The 16,984-nt window shown below is 43.6% G+C and overlaps 1 protein-coding gene across 1 annotated transcript in view; it reads right to left on the reverse strand.

Annotated features, from left to right (window-relative positions):
- LOC147632077 (uncharacterized) overlaps positions 1 to 13,274 on the reverse strand; it is a 31,903-nt gene extending 18,629 nt beyond the window's left edge. The window contains exon 1 of the mRNA XM_086808649.1: positions 13,003 to 13,274. Coding sequence (XP_086664775.1) covers positions 13,003 to 13,128 — 126 coding nt within the window. The 5' untranslated portion in view covers positions 13,129 to 13,274. The remainder of the gene's footprint in view (positions 1 to 13,002) is intronic.
- Between the last annotated feature and the right edge of the window lie 3,710 nt (positions 13,275 to 16,984).

Consider the following 16,984-nt stretch of genomic DNA (forward strand, 5'->3'; position numbering starts at 1 on the left):
AGAGCTTTTTGGTTGCTCCACTCATGGGATGTGATGTATTGTTGGGAATGCCTTGGCATGCTCGTATGGAGCCGAAGAAGTACTATAAGTCCAAGAAAATTTCTTTTTTGCATAGAGGTAGGGAAGTGGTTAGAGATGCTTGCGCTCCAAGAAGCACAAAACCTATTGTCAGCCATGTACAAATTCGCAAAGTAATGAAAAAGTCTACTTGTTCTTACTTGGTTTTTGTCAGAGATGAAGTTGAACATGCTCAAACTAATGTAAATGTGGATCATTTGACACATGAAAGATTAAAGTTTTTGCATGGTTTTAGTGATTACTTTCATGATGCTTTGCCTAGTGAGTTACCACCGGAGAGACCCGAGGATCATCGCATTGATCTAATCCCGGGTCGTTCTCCTCCTAATAGGCCACCTTATCGGGTGAGTGCCAGTCAGCAAGAGGAGATTATGATGCAAGTTAATGACTTGCTTGAGAAAGGGCTAGTGCGCCCTAGCTCTTCTCCCTATTGTTCGCTAGTTTTATTGGTACAAAAGAAGGATAATTCGTACCGCATGTGTGTGGATTATCGTGCCTTGAATAAAATCACGATTAAGAATAGATTTCCTATTCCACGCATAGATGATATTTTGGATAAAGAGGGAGGAGCTACTTTTTTTAGCTGCATTGATCTCAAAAGTGGCTATCATCAGATCAGAGTGGCACCTCAGGATGTTCATAAGACGGCTTTCCGAACTGCTTTTGGGCTATATTAATTTCTAGTAGTGCCATTTGGCCTTACTAATGCTCCCGCCACATTTAATAATGATGGATCACATATTCAGGAAACACATGAAGTTTTCTGGCACGTTCTTTGATGACATCATTGTCTTCTCAAAGAATGAGCAAGAACATAGCGAACACTTGGCGACAGTTTTTGAAGAGCTTAGACAGCACAAGCTCTACATAAATGGTAAGAAGAGTGAATTCTTCTTATCTGAGATTCATTATCTTGGTCATATTGTATCCACCACGGATGGAGTAGGCATGGATCCAAGCAAAATACAGGCTGTTTAGGATTGGCCAGAGTTGAACTCAGTTCACCAAGTTAGAAGTTTTCTTAGATTATGTGCATACTACAGGAGGTTTATCAGACACTTCTCTGAGATTGCCTAACCTTTGCATGATCTCACTAAGAAGAAAGTTGTGTTTAAGTAGAGTGATGTAGAGAAGGAAGCTTTCCATAAGTTGAAAGCTTGTATCATATCAGGACCGGTACTGATTATTTCGGATTTACATAAACCGTTCTCTATTGAGTGTGTGATGCATGTGGGATAGTATTGGAGCTGTTTTGAATCAAGAAGGACACGCCCTAGCTTTTGAGAGCAGGCATCTTCAACATGCAGAGCTCCACTTGCAGGTTTATAAAAAAGAGCTATTGGCAGTGATTCATGCCCTTACTGTATGGAAGCATTATCTTCTTGGCGCTGAATTTGTTGTCAAAACGATCACCAGAGTTTGCAGTACTTTTTGATGCAAACTAAATTATCAAAGAAGCATATGAGATGGGCAAATTTCCTCTCCATGTTTCATTTTCAGATTTTGCATACACCTGGTAAAAAGAATGTAGTAGCAGATGCTCTTTCTAGAAGGCCACAAGTACATGCTGTCATTGTTGCCTATCATCAGGATCTTTCCAATATTCGAAATTCGTATGATTTGGATGATGATTTTCAGCTTGTATGGGCTGATTTACAACAGGGCATTTCAACCCGGAACTATTACATATGGGGAGGATATTTGATAATGCAAAATCGCTTGTGTACATAAGGATTTACGCGTTAAGGTGATGGATGAATGCCATGCACCGCCGTATGCAGGGCATATAGGAATTCTTGCCACTACACAGGCTTTGGAGAGGTACTTTTTCAGGCCAAACATGCGCAAAGACATAGATGTTTATGTGCGCGAATGTATGGTTTGCCAGAAAGTGAAGTTTGACCAACGTAAGGCACCCGGTTTGCTTCAACCGTTGCCTATTCCGGATCAGCCATGGATTTTATTATGGATTTGCCAAAAACGCAGCAAGGGAATGACGCCATATGGACCATCGTTGACAGGTTTAGCAAGCAGGCTCATTTCATTCCTGTGTGAAAGAATATCAAGCCTGAGCACATGGCAAGAATATTCTTGGCCCAGATTTTCAAGCATCATGGTATGCCTACGACTATTGTGGGAGATCGTGATCCGAGAACCACAAGTTTGTTTTAGTGGGCTTTATTTGATAATATGGACACAAGGCTGAATTTTTCATCAGCTTATCATCCTCAGACGGATGGACAGAGTGAAATTGCAAATTCAGCTGTACTTGATTTGCTCAAATGCTATGTGGCTGAGCGGAAATCAAATTGGGAGAAGTACTTGACTCTTGTGGAGTTTGCTTATAACAATACGGTGCATACCTCGACTAGGAAAGCACCCTTTGAGATTGTTTATCGCAGGGTAGTGCTTCCACCTATCCTTCGAACGAAGGATGAAATTTTTGTTGTGAATGATTATGTTAGAGATCTGAAGACAGCTTTCTCACAGGTACGGACAGCCACACAAAGAACTCAGGAAAAGCATAAGAAAGTTGCAGATAAACATCGCAGACAAGTGGATTTCAAAGAGGGTGATTGGGTGCTTCTCAAGTTTGAGAAGGCACGCCTTCAGAAGCAACCTGGCAACGAAGGCAAGTGTCCAAAGTTGTCTCCCAAGTACTATGAGCCATTCCAGGTATTGGAACGGATTAATGAGGTGGCTTTCAGGCTTGCTTTGCCTAAACATTGGCGCATACATAATGCTTTTCATGTTAGCCTCCTCAAGAAATATGTGGATCCTAAGCCGCTTGAGCCAGTTATTGAGGACCAACCCGAAATTGATGAGCTTAAAGAAGTGCTTCAACCGGAATTGAGTGTGTTTCATAAGGAATGGAAAGCTGTTGGTGGCAGGCTTATCCGCAGGTTCCTGGTGAGGTTTAAGAACTACCCCGCTCTAGATGTGAAATGGGTAGATGAAGACTATTTCAAGGATTATCCGGATCTTCTAAAGGTTTATTTAGCCACATTTCAATTGCGGAGAACTAATTAGAAACCGGGGAGATGACATATTTCTGGGGGCTCCGAGGACGCCTGGAAACCTTGCGGATGCGTGTGTGCACACCTGTTTGGGACTAAGGCAGTGGTCCTATGTGTTTTGCAGGTGGTAAGTGACCCCAAACTCAATTTACAGCTTATATTTTATTATACTAAGGTTTATGAGTGCAGGAGTTCACATACACTTAAATTTGGGCGGACAAATTATAAAGTGTTCACATACACTTAAGTTTGAGTCGACAATTTTTTAAGTGTTCACATCAAAAGGACCAATTTTCAATACAACTTGGCCATTCCTCAGCCCATCTAGCCAAAAAAGCTCCACAAGTTGCATGTGGGAACAGGGTCTAAGAAAGGCACTTATTTATTTATTTATTTAATGCTTTTGGGTCGGCCATTTCCAACATAAGGGTATAAATACCCATGCCCACTATTGTATCTCATCATCTATTCATTGCTAAAAACGTCAAGCGTTGTTCGCCAACCTCTCTCTCTCTCTCTGCGTCAACTTCTCTCTCTCTCACAACGTGTATTCAAGCTTCCGCATGTACGATTCTGACATGGTATCAGAGCTTGAAGGCTTCTAATCCTCGGACATACACATTGCGCACAAAGGAGAAGACGAAGGGCTGCGTTTTTTTTCTCGCAAGCGGCGGCAAGGGCAGCGTGAGCAACCAGCTGCGTTTCTGCTCCAGTAAGTGCTTGGTGGCGCAAGCTTGCACACCATAGCAGTTGCAGTGAGCAAAGGCACCGGAGGAGTGCAACCGTGAGAAGGGCTGGCTTTGCATTTTCTGCAAGCCGACAGAGGGTGCACGATAGCATAAAAGCTGCACAGCGGCAACGGCAAGGCAAAAAGCGAACAAGGAGGCCCCCAAGCGCTTTGGCCCGGGCAGGCTAGGGGCCGCCCAGGATGCCGGCAAAGTCGCCCAGGAAGCTGGAGGCAGAGCTATTTCCCAGTTGCAGCAAGAAGGAGGGCGCAACGACCTTACAAGCAAAGCTGAGGGCAAGAAGGGTGAGGCGGCCGAGAGCGCTGCAAAAGGTGCTGTGAGCAAAGCGAAAGAGGAGGCCAGTGGCACCGCTCGTGCAGCAGGAGTGCAGCCGCAAGAGAACCGCCGGCTCGGAGAAGAGAAGGCGAAGGGAGGAGACGTGCGTTATCGAAGACCGGGTCGACTGAGAAGAGGTGGACGGAGTTTTCGAGATGGGACTCCCGTGTTCGAGCAGGGATGACAAACTGAATGGCGACAATTATGCGCATTGGAACTTGATCATGAGGCTATAGTTTAGCAGAAAAGGCTTATGGGACATTGTTGATGGCTCGGAGGAACGTCCCCGAAGGGATAGCAATCGGTTCACACGTCTTCAAGAGGAGGAGTTTCTCAAATCTCTTGTGGATTGGGAAGCTCACAATGCGAAGGCGATGTCGGCGATTGCAGAATCTCTCACCAAGGAAATTTCCCCTGCCATTCAAACTTTAAAGACTGCCAAGGATATGTGGTCAAAGCTTGCAGGAATGTTTGATCGAGACTCAACAATGCGAGCAGTAACCCTTCTCGGCCAGTTGTTTTCCATCAAGTTTGAAGCCGGGACCTCTATGCAGTCATTTCTAATGAAGGCAAAGGTTATCCATGATCAATTATCGGCTATGAATAGTGCATTAACTAGTACCCAGTTAGCTGCCTTGGTTCTTACGAAGTTGCCTGAGGAGTACGAGATGGTCTCGAGGGCATTACGCTTACAAGTCACGAAGGAAAAGCTGGAATTTGATGATCTAAGCTCCTTTCTCACTGAGGAGGAAGCAGTGCTCATTTCCCAAGGCAAGATTCGAGTTCCGAAGGATGTAGAATCGGCACATGCTGCATCGGAATCCAATAAGAAGTCTAGGAGCCGTTGTTATAAGTGCGGAAAGCGAGGGCATTTGGCTCGGGATTGCAAAACCAAAGCTAAAGCTCAAGGCTCAACGAATGACAAAGGCAAAGGCAAGGCTGACGAGGATGACAGTGACAGTGATTCTACTAGGGATGCTACGGCGTCTGCCGGTGTGGCGAGGACTACACTGGCACATGCTCCAGCATTCTAGCTTGGTGGATGGATGCTACCACGTGCTTCAGCCAGAGAGAGGCATGTGAGTGGCAGAGAGGGGCAGTCTGTGCTCCCGTTTTTGGTGATTTGGACCCGTGTGTCGGAGTTCAAGGCACATGCATCTAGCATGGAACAGCTTGACAAATCTATGAACGTGATGTGTTCGTAGTTCATTGGTAGCAGATTATGGACGGGATGAGTTCCTAGTTCATTGTCAGAGGACTTTGGAGGTCATGTGTTGACAGTTCAATGTACAGGAGATCTCTTGAACGTGTGTGTTCGCAGTTCAACGAATGGGGGATCATGGATGTGGAGTTGTCTGCAATTCATTATTCTATGTGGCAGCTGAAGCTCCAGATGGCATTTTTTTGTGAAGACAGGTTGATTGGTGCATTCTCCGAGGTGTATCCAGTAACTGCAGTGCTGGAGTGTCCATGGCACTATGAGCTACAGAGAGGGTGTTAAAAGTAGTACCTCATGTGGGAACAGGGTCTAAGAAAGGCACTTATTTATTTATTTATTTAATGCTTTTGGGTCGGCCATTTCCAACATAAGGGTATAAATACCCATGCCCACTATTGTATCTCATCATCTATTCATTGCTAAAAACGTCAAGCGTTGTTCCCCAACCTCTCTCTCTCTCTCTGCATCAACTTCTCTCTCTCTCACAACGTGTATTCAAGCTTCTGCATGTACGATTCTGACAGAGGGGGGGGGGGGAGAACCAAAATCAGCTAGGCGCCCCCCGTTTCAGCTGTTTTTTGGCGGTGGAACACCCTGGGCTTGAGATAGTTGTCAGTGGAGCATGCAAAAGAACTTGGGAGAGCTGATCGACTACGGACAGGGCTGCTATATAGCTGGTTGCTTGCCTCCATAGCTGCTACAGGAAAAAGCGATTCTTCTCTCTCTCTCTCTCCCATGAAGTAGTCGACCCCTTCTGGCTTCTCTACAGGGCTGGTCGACTGCTGTACAGCAGGTTTCTAGGCTGAATTTTGATGCTCAGATTGGAGTTCAAGGCAAGCATCAGAACATCCTTCTCATCTCTTGGGGTGACCTGTACATGATGTTTATGGGCTGAAAACAGTGCTGTTCAGTCCAATTCAGCAAGGTTCTTCGTGACATATTTGAAGGCAAACAGTCTCTGAACCTACGTGAAGCCTGTGGCTCTAAGGGTGGAACCTTCAGGTGGCCAGAGTCAAGGTTTTCATGGCTGGTTATTCGGGACAGCACCACTGCTAGAGGGTGTTATCACGTACTAGAGTGTGGCTGTGCCCGAGGGACTCATGGAAGCTTGAGATTGAGTACTCAGGCAATTGTTTGATTTCTTTTCATCTTATTTTCAATGTATCTGGTGCCAGTTTGAAGAGTGTTTACTCTCTCGCACCCGTTCTCTTGTACCGGAACACTCTGTTGGTAATAAAGATACCTCAAGGGAGCTTCAGCCCCTAGTGCTCTGTTTTTGTGCAGATTTTCATATTCTTGTTTCAGTGGTATCTAAGTATGATGATGACGTTGCCAGATGCTATGTATGTTATGTATGGGATAAGGTTTTCTGTGTACACGCTTCCGTATTTGTGGCAACTTATGATGCTCATCTGACGATACACATGAACATGCCATGGTTACATGGTATAGGCAATACCTGTTGAATATATGCACCGCCCCCAAGCTGATCATATACAATGGTTTGAAAAAATGGCTTGGATCAAAGCATTGGATCAGCGCAAATACACATGCACTCCTCAAAGAGGTGGTTACAATGTCATGGAGGATGTCATAGAGACTCCTGCTTTTGCATACATTTCCAGCCTCACAGTTCACCCACTCATGCCAAGAGCCAATCACTCACATACACGATTAGGAATTCCTGAATGTCTATAGTAGCAGTTTCCAAAAAGTTATGGGTGAAACAAAATTCACCATGTCCCATCCAAGACCTTACTCTTTGGAAGAACTAACTATGTGGCCACTTTGTATGGTGTCCCTAACCAATTCCAATCAGCCATCTCCAGCATTCCCTCTTCACACCACTTCCCGGCTGAAGGAAGCAATCAAGAAGCTCCAAAATGGCAAAGCCAAGGATCATGAGGGCCTCCAAGCAGAGCTTTTATCTCATGGCTGAGGGATATATCTCACTGATCCTCACCACGCTATTTAGTGAGGCTCTATATAAAGGCTTCCCCACAGGTTGAACCATTCACACCACAGTCCAGATTCGTAATTCATAAAGCACAAGATCCTCACCACGCTATTTAGTGAGGCTCTATATATAGGCTTCTCCACGGGTTGAACCATTCACACCACAGTCCAAATTCATAAAGCACAAGATCCTATGGACACTGGTAACTATTGAACCATTGTGCTAGGCCTTCTTACGGCCAAGGTGTATGGATCAGCAGTTGAAATACACATTAGTGAGGAGGCCGGGTGGCCACATTTACTGCATCTGAGGGGCAGGCTGTTAAAAGTAGTATCTCATGTGGGAACATGAGATAACAAAGGGATAGGTTATTTAACTAATTTATGCTATTTGGGTCGGCCATTTCCAGCATGAGGGTATAAATACCCATGCCCACCATTGTATTTTATTATCTATTCATTGCTAAAGTAGTTCAAGCGTTGTTCGCCAACCTCTCTCTCGCTCTCTCTCTCTCTGCGTCAACTTCTCTCTCTTTCTCACAACGTGTATTCAAGCTTCCGCATGTACGATTCTGACATGGTATCAGAGCTTGAAGGCTTCTGATCCTCGGACACACCCAAGGCACGAGGGAGGAGACGCGCGGCAGACTGCGTCTGCATCAAGGCTAGAGCAAACCTGCGTTTCTTCTTGAAGCAGCCAAAGCACCCAAGGCCAGCAAAAGCGGGTATCTCAAGGCAGCGCACTATGCATGGCGGCTAGCAAGGGCAGCGTTTGCATAGCAGCCAGCAAGGGTGGCGCACATTAAGCGGGCAGAAGCAAGACTCAAGCAAGGCGGCAAGAAAGGCACGCAAGTGCGCGAGGCAGAGCAGCAGCAAAAGTGCATTTTCTTGCAGGCGGCAGAGCAAGAGGAGGCCAGTGGCACCGCTCGTGCAGCAGGAGTGCAGCCGCAAGAGAACCGCCGGCTGAGAGAAGAGAAGGCGAAGGGGGGAGACGTGCGTTATCGAAGACCAGGTCGACTGAGAAGAGGTGGACGGAGTTTTCGAGATGGGACTCCCGTGTTCGAGCAAGGATGACAAACTGAATGGCGACAATTATGCGCATTGGAACTTGATCATGAGGCTATGGTTTAGCAGAAAAGGCTTATGGGACATTGTTGATGGCTCGGAGGAACGTCCCCGAAGGGATAGCAATCGGTTCACACGTCTTCAGGAGGAGGAGTTTCTCAAATCTCTTGTGGATTGGGAAGCTCACAATGCGAAGGCGATGTCCGCGATTGCAGAATCTCTCACCAAGGAAATTTCCTCTGCCATTCAAACTTTAAAGACTGCCAAGGATATGTGGTCAAAGCTTGCAGGAATGTTTGATCGAGACTCAACAATGCGAGCAGTAACCCTTCTCGGCCAGTTGTTTTCCATCAAGTTTGAAGCCGGGACCTCTATGCAGTCATTTCTAATGAAGGCAAAGGTTATCCATGATCAATTATCGGCTATGAATAGTGCATTAACTAGTACCCAGTTAGCTGCCTTGGTTCTTACGAAGTTGCCTGAGGAGTACGAGATGGTCTCGAGGGCATTACGCTTACAAGTCACGAAGGAAAAGCTGGAATTTGATGATCTCAGCTCCTTTCTCATTGAGGATGAAGCAGTGCTCATTTCCCAAGGCAAGATTCGAGTTCCGAAGGATGTAGAATCGGCACATGCTGCATCGGAATCCAATAAGAAGTCTAGGAGCCGTTGTTATAAGTGCGGAAAGCGAGGGCATTTGGCTCGGGATTGCAAATCCAAAGCTAAAGCTCAAGGCTCGACGAATGACAAAGGCAAAGGCAAAGCTGACGAGGATGACAGTGACAGTGATTCTACTAGGGATGCTACGGCGTCTACTGGTGTGGCGAGGACTACACTGGCACATGCTCCAGCATTCTAGCTTGGTGGATGGATGCTACCACGTGCTTCAGCCAGAGAGAGGCATGTGAGTGGCAGAGAGGGGCAGTCTATGCTCCCATTTTGGTGATTTGGACCCATGTGTCGGAGTTCAAGGCACATGCATCTGGCATGGAACAGCTTGACAAATCTATGGACGTGATGTGTTCGTAGTTCATTGGTAGCAGACTATGGATGGGATGAGTTCCTGGTTCATTGTGTAGCAGAATTTTGGGCGTCGTGTGTCGACAGTTCAAGGTTCAGAGGATTTTTTAACGTGATGTGTTCTCAGTTCAACGAATGGGGGATCATGGATGTGGAGTTGTCTGCAATTCATTATTCTATGTGGCAGCTAAAGCTCAAGATGGCATTTTCTTGTGGAGACAGGTTGATTGGTGCATTATCCGAGGTGTACCTAGCAAAGGCCACGCTAGGGTATCCATGGTTGCATCTGCATCGACTTGGTTTCTTCATCTATGCCCACTATGAGCTACAGAGAGGGTGTTAAAAGTAGTATCTCATGTGGGAACATGCCTTAACAAAGGGATAGGTTATTTAACTAATTTATGCTATTTGGGTCGGCCATTTCCAGCATGAGGGTATAAATACCCATGCCCACCATTGTATTTTATTATCTATTCATTGCTAAAGTAGTTCAAGCGTTGTTCGCCAACCTCTCTCTCGCTCTCTCTCTCTCTCTGCGTCAACTTCTCTCTCTTTCTCACAACGTGTATTCAAGCTTCCGCATGTACGATTCTGACAGAGGCAGGGTTCAGGTTTCCCCTTGGACCACATTTTAACTCTTAGAGCTCTTATTGAGGAGGCTAGACACTGGAGGTAGAAACGCTTTACTATTTCTTTGTGGACTTCCGCAAGGCATTTGACCCAGTCCCATGGGCCTGCCTCATCTCACGACCTCAGGCTTTAAAGATTGCAGATGATATCATAAAGGCAGACATGGCAGTGTATGAGCAGGTAGACTACAACGTATGCACCACCCAGGGCATGTCTGAAGAGGTAAGTCGCACCGGTGTGAAGGAGGGATGCTCTCTTTAGTCTCGACTCTCTACAGCCATCCTTTGTGGATAAACTAGGACATGGCCCAGAACTCACAGAAACCCTTGTTCCCAATTTGCTTTACACACATGATGTCCTCATTTTAAACACAAAAACAAGCCTCTAAAGACATCGGGCAGCAGAACACGCCTTTTGTGATAGTCGAAACATGAAGGTCAATGATCTTGACACACATCTCCAGAATAAGTCATTCACCTTTGCTGGGGTGCACGTTGAGATTGTCACCTCCTATGTGTACATAAGATTCACTATCTGACAGTGTGTCAAACTTAACAATACCATCTAGAAGCTAAGACCACCATCTAGTGTCCAAACCAGGCCTAATGTGGCAAGTTGCTCAACCATGGCTTCTCCTCATAATGGGGACCTTACAAAACATGAGCTAACTAAACCCATTACAAAATAGAAGAGGGTCGACATTGGTATCCAACAATAAAGGCTCTTATATGCCTCGTCAATGAGTCTCTCCATCAAATATGAGGCGTAGGGTCCAAATCCTGATCGTGCATTGTATTGTCTCTTAAGCTTTTTGATTCACGTCCTAAGATTTCTAATCTCTATCACTCTAACTACAACATCAACCTTGACTCCTTTGCCTCCAATAACGGTCTCCAGAGTGCAGGCACACAGTATATAATCAAGGAGTGATGTGTCTATAAGAGTAGAATCTTAATTGGTAGTCTTCCTGCACTTTATCTATGGTATGGTGGAAAGAGATCAGGAGCCTTTGCGGCTGGCAACTCTCTTTGATCCTCATAAAGTGATGCATATGCCACCTCATCTCAAGAAGAAAAGGCGCATACATCTATGATGTCCGTACAGAATGAACAATGATAAGAGGCCCAAAACTCTCTCTCAAAAAAGACATTAATATCTTCCTTTAATCTTATAGTAGAAAGCACACCTAGAAAGATAAAGCTCCTCTTACTGCAGATCCCCATCTCACATAGCTTGCAAATATTTCAAGCAACACCTGACTGAGTTTCTCTAAAACAAACTGTTTACGTCCTGGGTGATGGGAGAGAAGACCAATTTGACCAATTGCAACCAAGCTCTGGGAGTCTTCTTTCAGCCCTAAACACCATCCTGGAACATGCTTGATGCAAAACGCATTCAGAAGACAGAGAAGAGAGAGAGAAATAGCTGAGTATTGAATATATTCAATAGTGCAAAAAGGTACATCTTGGCTAGCCAACTGGCTGCCCCATCAAAAGGTGGTAAATCGCCTAGTCTAAAACCCTAATCTACACATTGGAATGAGATGCCTCCGGACAGCAGACCAAGCCGCCTTCGGGTGGGCACTCAAGCTGCTACTACAGAAGGATCTACTTGCTCACATTAAGCCTGATAGAATTTCAAACTCTCAAAGCTTATCACTATGGCACTCTCGAATGCCTTTTAAAAGTCCAGAAAGTGGCAATAGACTTTCTCAGATATGGCATGTGCCTCTTCAATGATTGCCCTCAGTGTAAAAATATGAAAACCAGCTTGTCCTTCGATTCTCATTCCAAGTGTTTCCGCAAACTTGCTTACCATTGACTCACATGCACAAGCATCCATCTTGAAGTTCCACCACGATAGTCCTGTGATTACTTAGCTCCATTAGATAGCCAGCTTTGTGGGTCAGATGGTGGTGTTTAAAGTCCAAGTGTGAGGGAAACCGAGGCAGACTGCTTCGTTGAATAGACTGGCTAATATTAGGGCTAGAACCACCTATTCATAACCAAATAATATGTTTGTAGTTCATCATGTTCCCTTACTCTTCCATTATGCAACTCTTTAGTAGCATCTATCACATTAGCAATGGTAAACAAAAAAGTTTCATAAGATCTGGAAGTTTCATAAGGTTTGAGGAGAAAGACATGAAGGCTGCAGGCTGCAAGTGTGCTAAGTTCCACAAGGTGTACTGCTATTCCGGCTGCACATGGCCTTCAGCGGCAGCACATGCGCTATACAGGCTGAGCAAAGGTGTGCGGATCGCTTCAGTGGTGTACAAAAGAGCTGTATGGGCTATTGCAGGCTGAGCAAAGGACTGTATGGTCTGTTGGCACAAGCAAGCTGCAGCTGTGGTACAAGGATAGCACTAAGGCAGATTCTCAGAACCAAAGGTGTTGCAAAGGGAATCATGATGCTGAGACCATGAAACTCAACAAAGGAAAACGCATTTGCTTCAGCAGTTGAATATTCATATTTGGGAGTCCCCACAGGCTACTTACTTTGACCCCACAGCTGTCGTACAGTGGATGGCATGCCCGCAATACATCATTCCATCAACTCTTTGAGACAGAAGTATTCAGGATTGTTTTGGAATTTTCTTTTGAAAGCCCCAGAACCCGAGACAAAATCATCCCTAAACCTCAACAACCCTACATAACCCCCGTGCGTGAGCGCACATGCACATACAATGGTCGAGTGTACTTATGAACAGAGTTATATGGTCTCTTCAAAACATGGAAAAGCTGATCATGTGATGATGTGCTTCATCTATGTCATCCAGAGCACCTACGGCATCTCTTCTTTCCCTTAGATGCCTATCATGAGAGGTCTCAAGGAAGAGAAAAATCACCCACGGCTTGCAAATCCATAGCCTCCAAAAAGAGAGTTGTGTGTGTGTGTGTGTGTGTGTGTGTGTGAGAGAGAGAGAGAGAGAGAGAGAGAGAGTGTGTAATCAGACCTCATTCAACGAGACTTTTGGGCGCTTGTCGTGGGAGGTGGACGGAAGAAGAAGTCCGTCCTGCTTGCATCTTGGCGGACGGCCGCCTACGAGGCGCTGCTTAGCCAGAAATTTCCGAGGGTCCATAAAGCCCTCCTCTTCCAGCCTCCTGACTGCCAACGCTAGCCCCTTTCACAAGCGCACCCAAGATTCTGGAATCTCGTACGGAGCCAGACTGCATCTTGCACGTGTCCGTCTCTGAAAAAGCCCGAAAAAGTCACCACACGGTCCACGGATGTTTGTTTAAATTTTAGGGATATAAACGCCTAGAAGAGGAGAGAGAGACCACGCGTGCCAAAAAAAAAAAACATGAAGTCAAATAAAACATGAAGATGAAATTCGAAAAAGAAAGATTTTAGGGAACAACACTTGTTATTAAGAAAAAAAAGGGTAGAAATTTATTCTATAAATTTTGCTGGTGTAGATTTTGGTCGACAATTAATAATATAATATTTGTAGCTTTTTAATACTCTTACGGATACACATCCTAGTAGCCAGATGACTATGTCTAAAAAACTAATGACTTGGCCACTTTACCAGCAATTGAGGATTTATTTTTTATTTTTTTAAGTTGGGCGATTTTTATTACATGAGGGTCGCGCATACCATTTTTACAAACGCGCACACACACACACACCCCCCCCCCACAGGTTCAAGAGTTATGTGTGTGTACACATAGGTACATGTGTGTGTTTTGGGTTTTTTGTTGTTTTTAGTTCTATTTTTTATTTTAAGTTATTAATCATACCCATATATATGTGTATGTACAATTAATAAGAAGTGCTATGTAACATATGTACAACCGGGTTTTAAGGTTTCAACTCACCATGTGGCCTCATTGAGCAAAGGTGGAGAGTTGGTTGCTCAAGCATGTTGGCTTTGGTGGCATGCTTGATTGAGTTTTATCTTTCCAGTTCCAACTAGTGAGTTAGTGTTACAGTGTGATGCACATGGGTGTTATGGAGTTGTGGTGCGTTTTTTAGACCTTTGCATTACTTGTCGCGGCAATGCCACAAAAGTGTGTGCACGGCTCTCCTTGGGGTTTGGCATCATGGGTGGCTTTATAAAGATAATCCAAGTGTCTCCGAATTATCTAAGAGGGTACAATAATATTTTTAAGAGAGCTTAAAATATATTCCCATAATATTCCCTCTTGGTTCAGTTTGCAATTGTTATTAATTGCGGGTTTGTTGAAAAGAATGGAGGATCTCAAGGAAAGCATGAAAGTATTCATCTTGCAGCTTCACGAGGATGATTTTGAAAAGTCTCCAAATATTTGATATATTGATTTCAAGTACCAATTGATGTAATTTGATCAATGATAGCATCTAGAATCAAAACTTCTTCCTCACCCTCGATAAGAGGTGGTTCCTCATACATAAGATGAGTGGGAAGTAATTCCCTATAAAAGGATTTAACAAACTCACATGAAATGAGTTATTAATTTGCCATGAGAAGGTAATTCAAGTCTATAAGCAACATTATTGATTTTGTGAATCACCTTAAAAGGTCCATAATCTTGGGGTGAGCTTAGTAGTAGCTGGGAATTTTTCAACACTCTTAAGTCTGCGCTTCTCAATTCTCAAAAGTACATAATCTCCAATTTTAAAAAATATAGCTTTATGTCTACAATTGTTCTTGAGCATGTGCAATAGAATGTTTTACATCATTCAAAAATGTTATCTTAGATCAACACCTTTGATTTTGTTGGTTGGAAAGTATAATAGCCGAAATAGGCAAAGGTTTTCAATAAAAATTTTCAAAAGGTGCTCGACTAGTAACCGAATGAGGGGTATTATTATAAGCAAACTAGAGAAGATGAATGTACTTATCCCATGAATTAGGTTGTTGGGCAACATAGGCTCTGAGAAGATCTAAGACAATACTATTAGTAACCTCAATTTGCCCATTCATTGCAAATGGAAAGCTGTGGAAAAATCTATCTTAGTGCTTAAGTTTGAGAAAAGAGTGATCCAAAAGTTACTGCAAATCTAGAGTCTATGTTAGAAACAATGACTTTTGTCAATCCATGATGTATAAAGATTTGCTTGATAAACATAATTACAGCTTGTTGAGAAGTCAATATTTTCTTACAAGGTAAGAAATAAGCTTGCTTACTTAAACAATCAACTATCAGAAAGAGAAAGAGAGAGGGGAGGGGAGAGTGACATAAGGGATGGAGAGAGGAGCAATGGAGAGATGTGAGATGGTTGGAGAGAGAGAGGAGAGGAAGAGAAGATGGTAATAGATAGAGAGAGAGAGAGGGAGGGAGGAGCAAGGTTGGTGGTGGAGAGGGCTGGGCTTGGAGGTGGTGGGCGGAGATGGTGGTGGGAATAGTTAGAGAGAGAGTGTTTAAATTAGAGAGAGGGTAACGAAGAAAAGCTCCCTCCATTGAGCTCCCTCAATGACCACATCCCCACATCAAAAGATCACAAATTCAAGGTATTCAAGAATTGAATGAATAACAAATAAAATGCTTAGCTCCAAATAACGACTCAAACATTGGGTGCAATCATCCCCCCATGTGTGTGGCCTCTCTCCCACATATGATTATTCACGTAATTCTTCATTCCAAAATAGGTCATAGCCTCCAAAAATACAAAAAGGGGATTTTATTGGCACTCTCTTATGCTCAAAACAGAGTGTCCATAAATTGAGGCTAGGGTTAAAGTATATCATGTTTATCAAAGGTTTCCAAAATAAATCAAAATGTGCACAAGCTAGCATATGTATATATAAAGCTTGTTAACAAAAATGTGTGCCAATAATAATAATGTGCAAATTCACCTCAATCTTTTGAATCTCTTCACCTATAAAATAACCAACAATAAATTGGTAAAGCAATATTTCATAAGTATACAAACCTTAACCACACACATGTTTGCTAGACATAAGTAACTCGGGAATCACCCTTCCATACAAACCAACTGTAGCAAACATTGGAGGCTCCAATAATACGTCCATGTATACCAAACGTATTATTGGAGGCCCCAATAATACGTCAATGTATACCAAACATATTAATATTTATAATGGTATCACCGATGATATTAACATGATTTGGCTTGATGCGAAGATAAGCCAAGCATCCCTGAATTATCTAACAAGGTAGAATAATATTTTTAAGAGAGCTTAAAATATATTCCTATAGCAAAATTACGATTCCTATTATCTTTGAAAGCACTCACCACCACCAATCTCTTTCTATGCAAGGGTTGTGCCTGTATCAATACCAAAAGGCTAATTTAACCCAAGGATGTTGTTTAATTAATTGGACACTTTTTATCTTCCCAACACACTCCTTCAATAAGCTACCATAATGCAAGTGCTTTAGCTCCATAGTGTCCATACTAGGGAAACCTCACCTTGTAAACATCTTCTAATTTTGTGATGAGCTTCATGCCGTACTCCACAATTTGATGCCACAAAACCTCAATTTTTAGCCAGACACAATGATTAGTGCTAGCTGCAAGTTTAAAAAATTCATAGAGCATTGAATCAAATATAATAGATTGCGAATGTAGTTAAATGATATATAGCATAGTTAACATCTTACACTCTCGAAGTTTCAACAATTGTAGCTTCTTCTTCTTATTAGATGCCATTACTGAGACAAAATACTAGCTTTATGCTTTTTAGGAAATGTGCAGCAGCTAGGGTATAGAGTCACTCCTTATTGATGCAAGTTAGCTTCTCATCCTAGTTAATTTGAGCTACTAGACTACATCACCATTCAAATATATCACATTAATACAAATTTTAAAGTAAAAAATAATATACATATATCACATCAAAAGAGAGACTTAACCTAATACAATCTTCCCCTATTTTTGGGTTTGCTACCATAGTCAGGCACGTGAGGAGGAGGAGGGGTGGCCAAGGGAGAGTCTTGGTGGGAGGATGCGAGAAGGAGGGGCGGCCGACCGGGCAATCAAGGGGGAGG

The sequence above is a fragment of the Cibotium barometz genome, chromosome 14, assembly GCF_041138505.1.
Source record: "Cibotium barometz isolate CiBa-2024 chromosome 14, ASM4113850v1, whole genome shotgun sequence".
Taxonomy (NCBI): domain Eukaryota; kingdom Viridiplantae; phylum Streptophyta; class Polypodiopsida; order Cyatheales; family Cibotiaceae; genus Cibotium; species Cibotium barometz.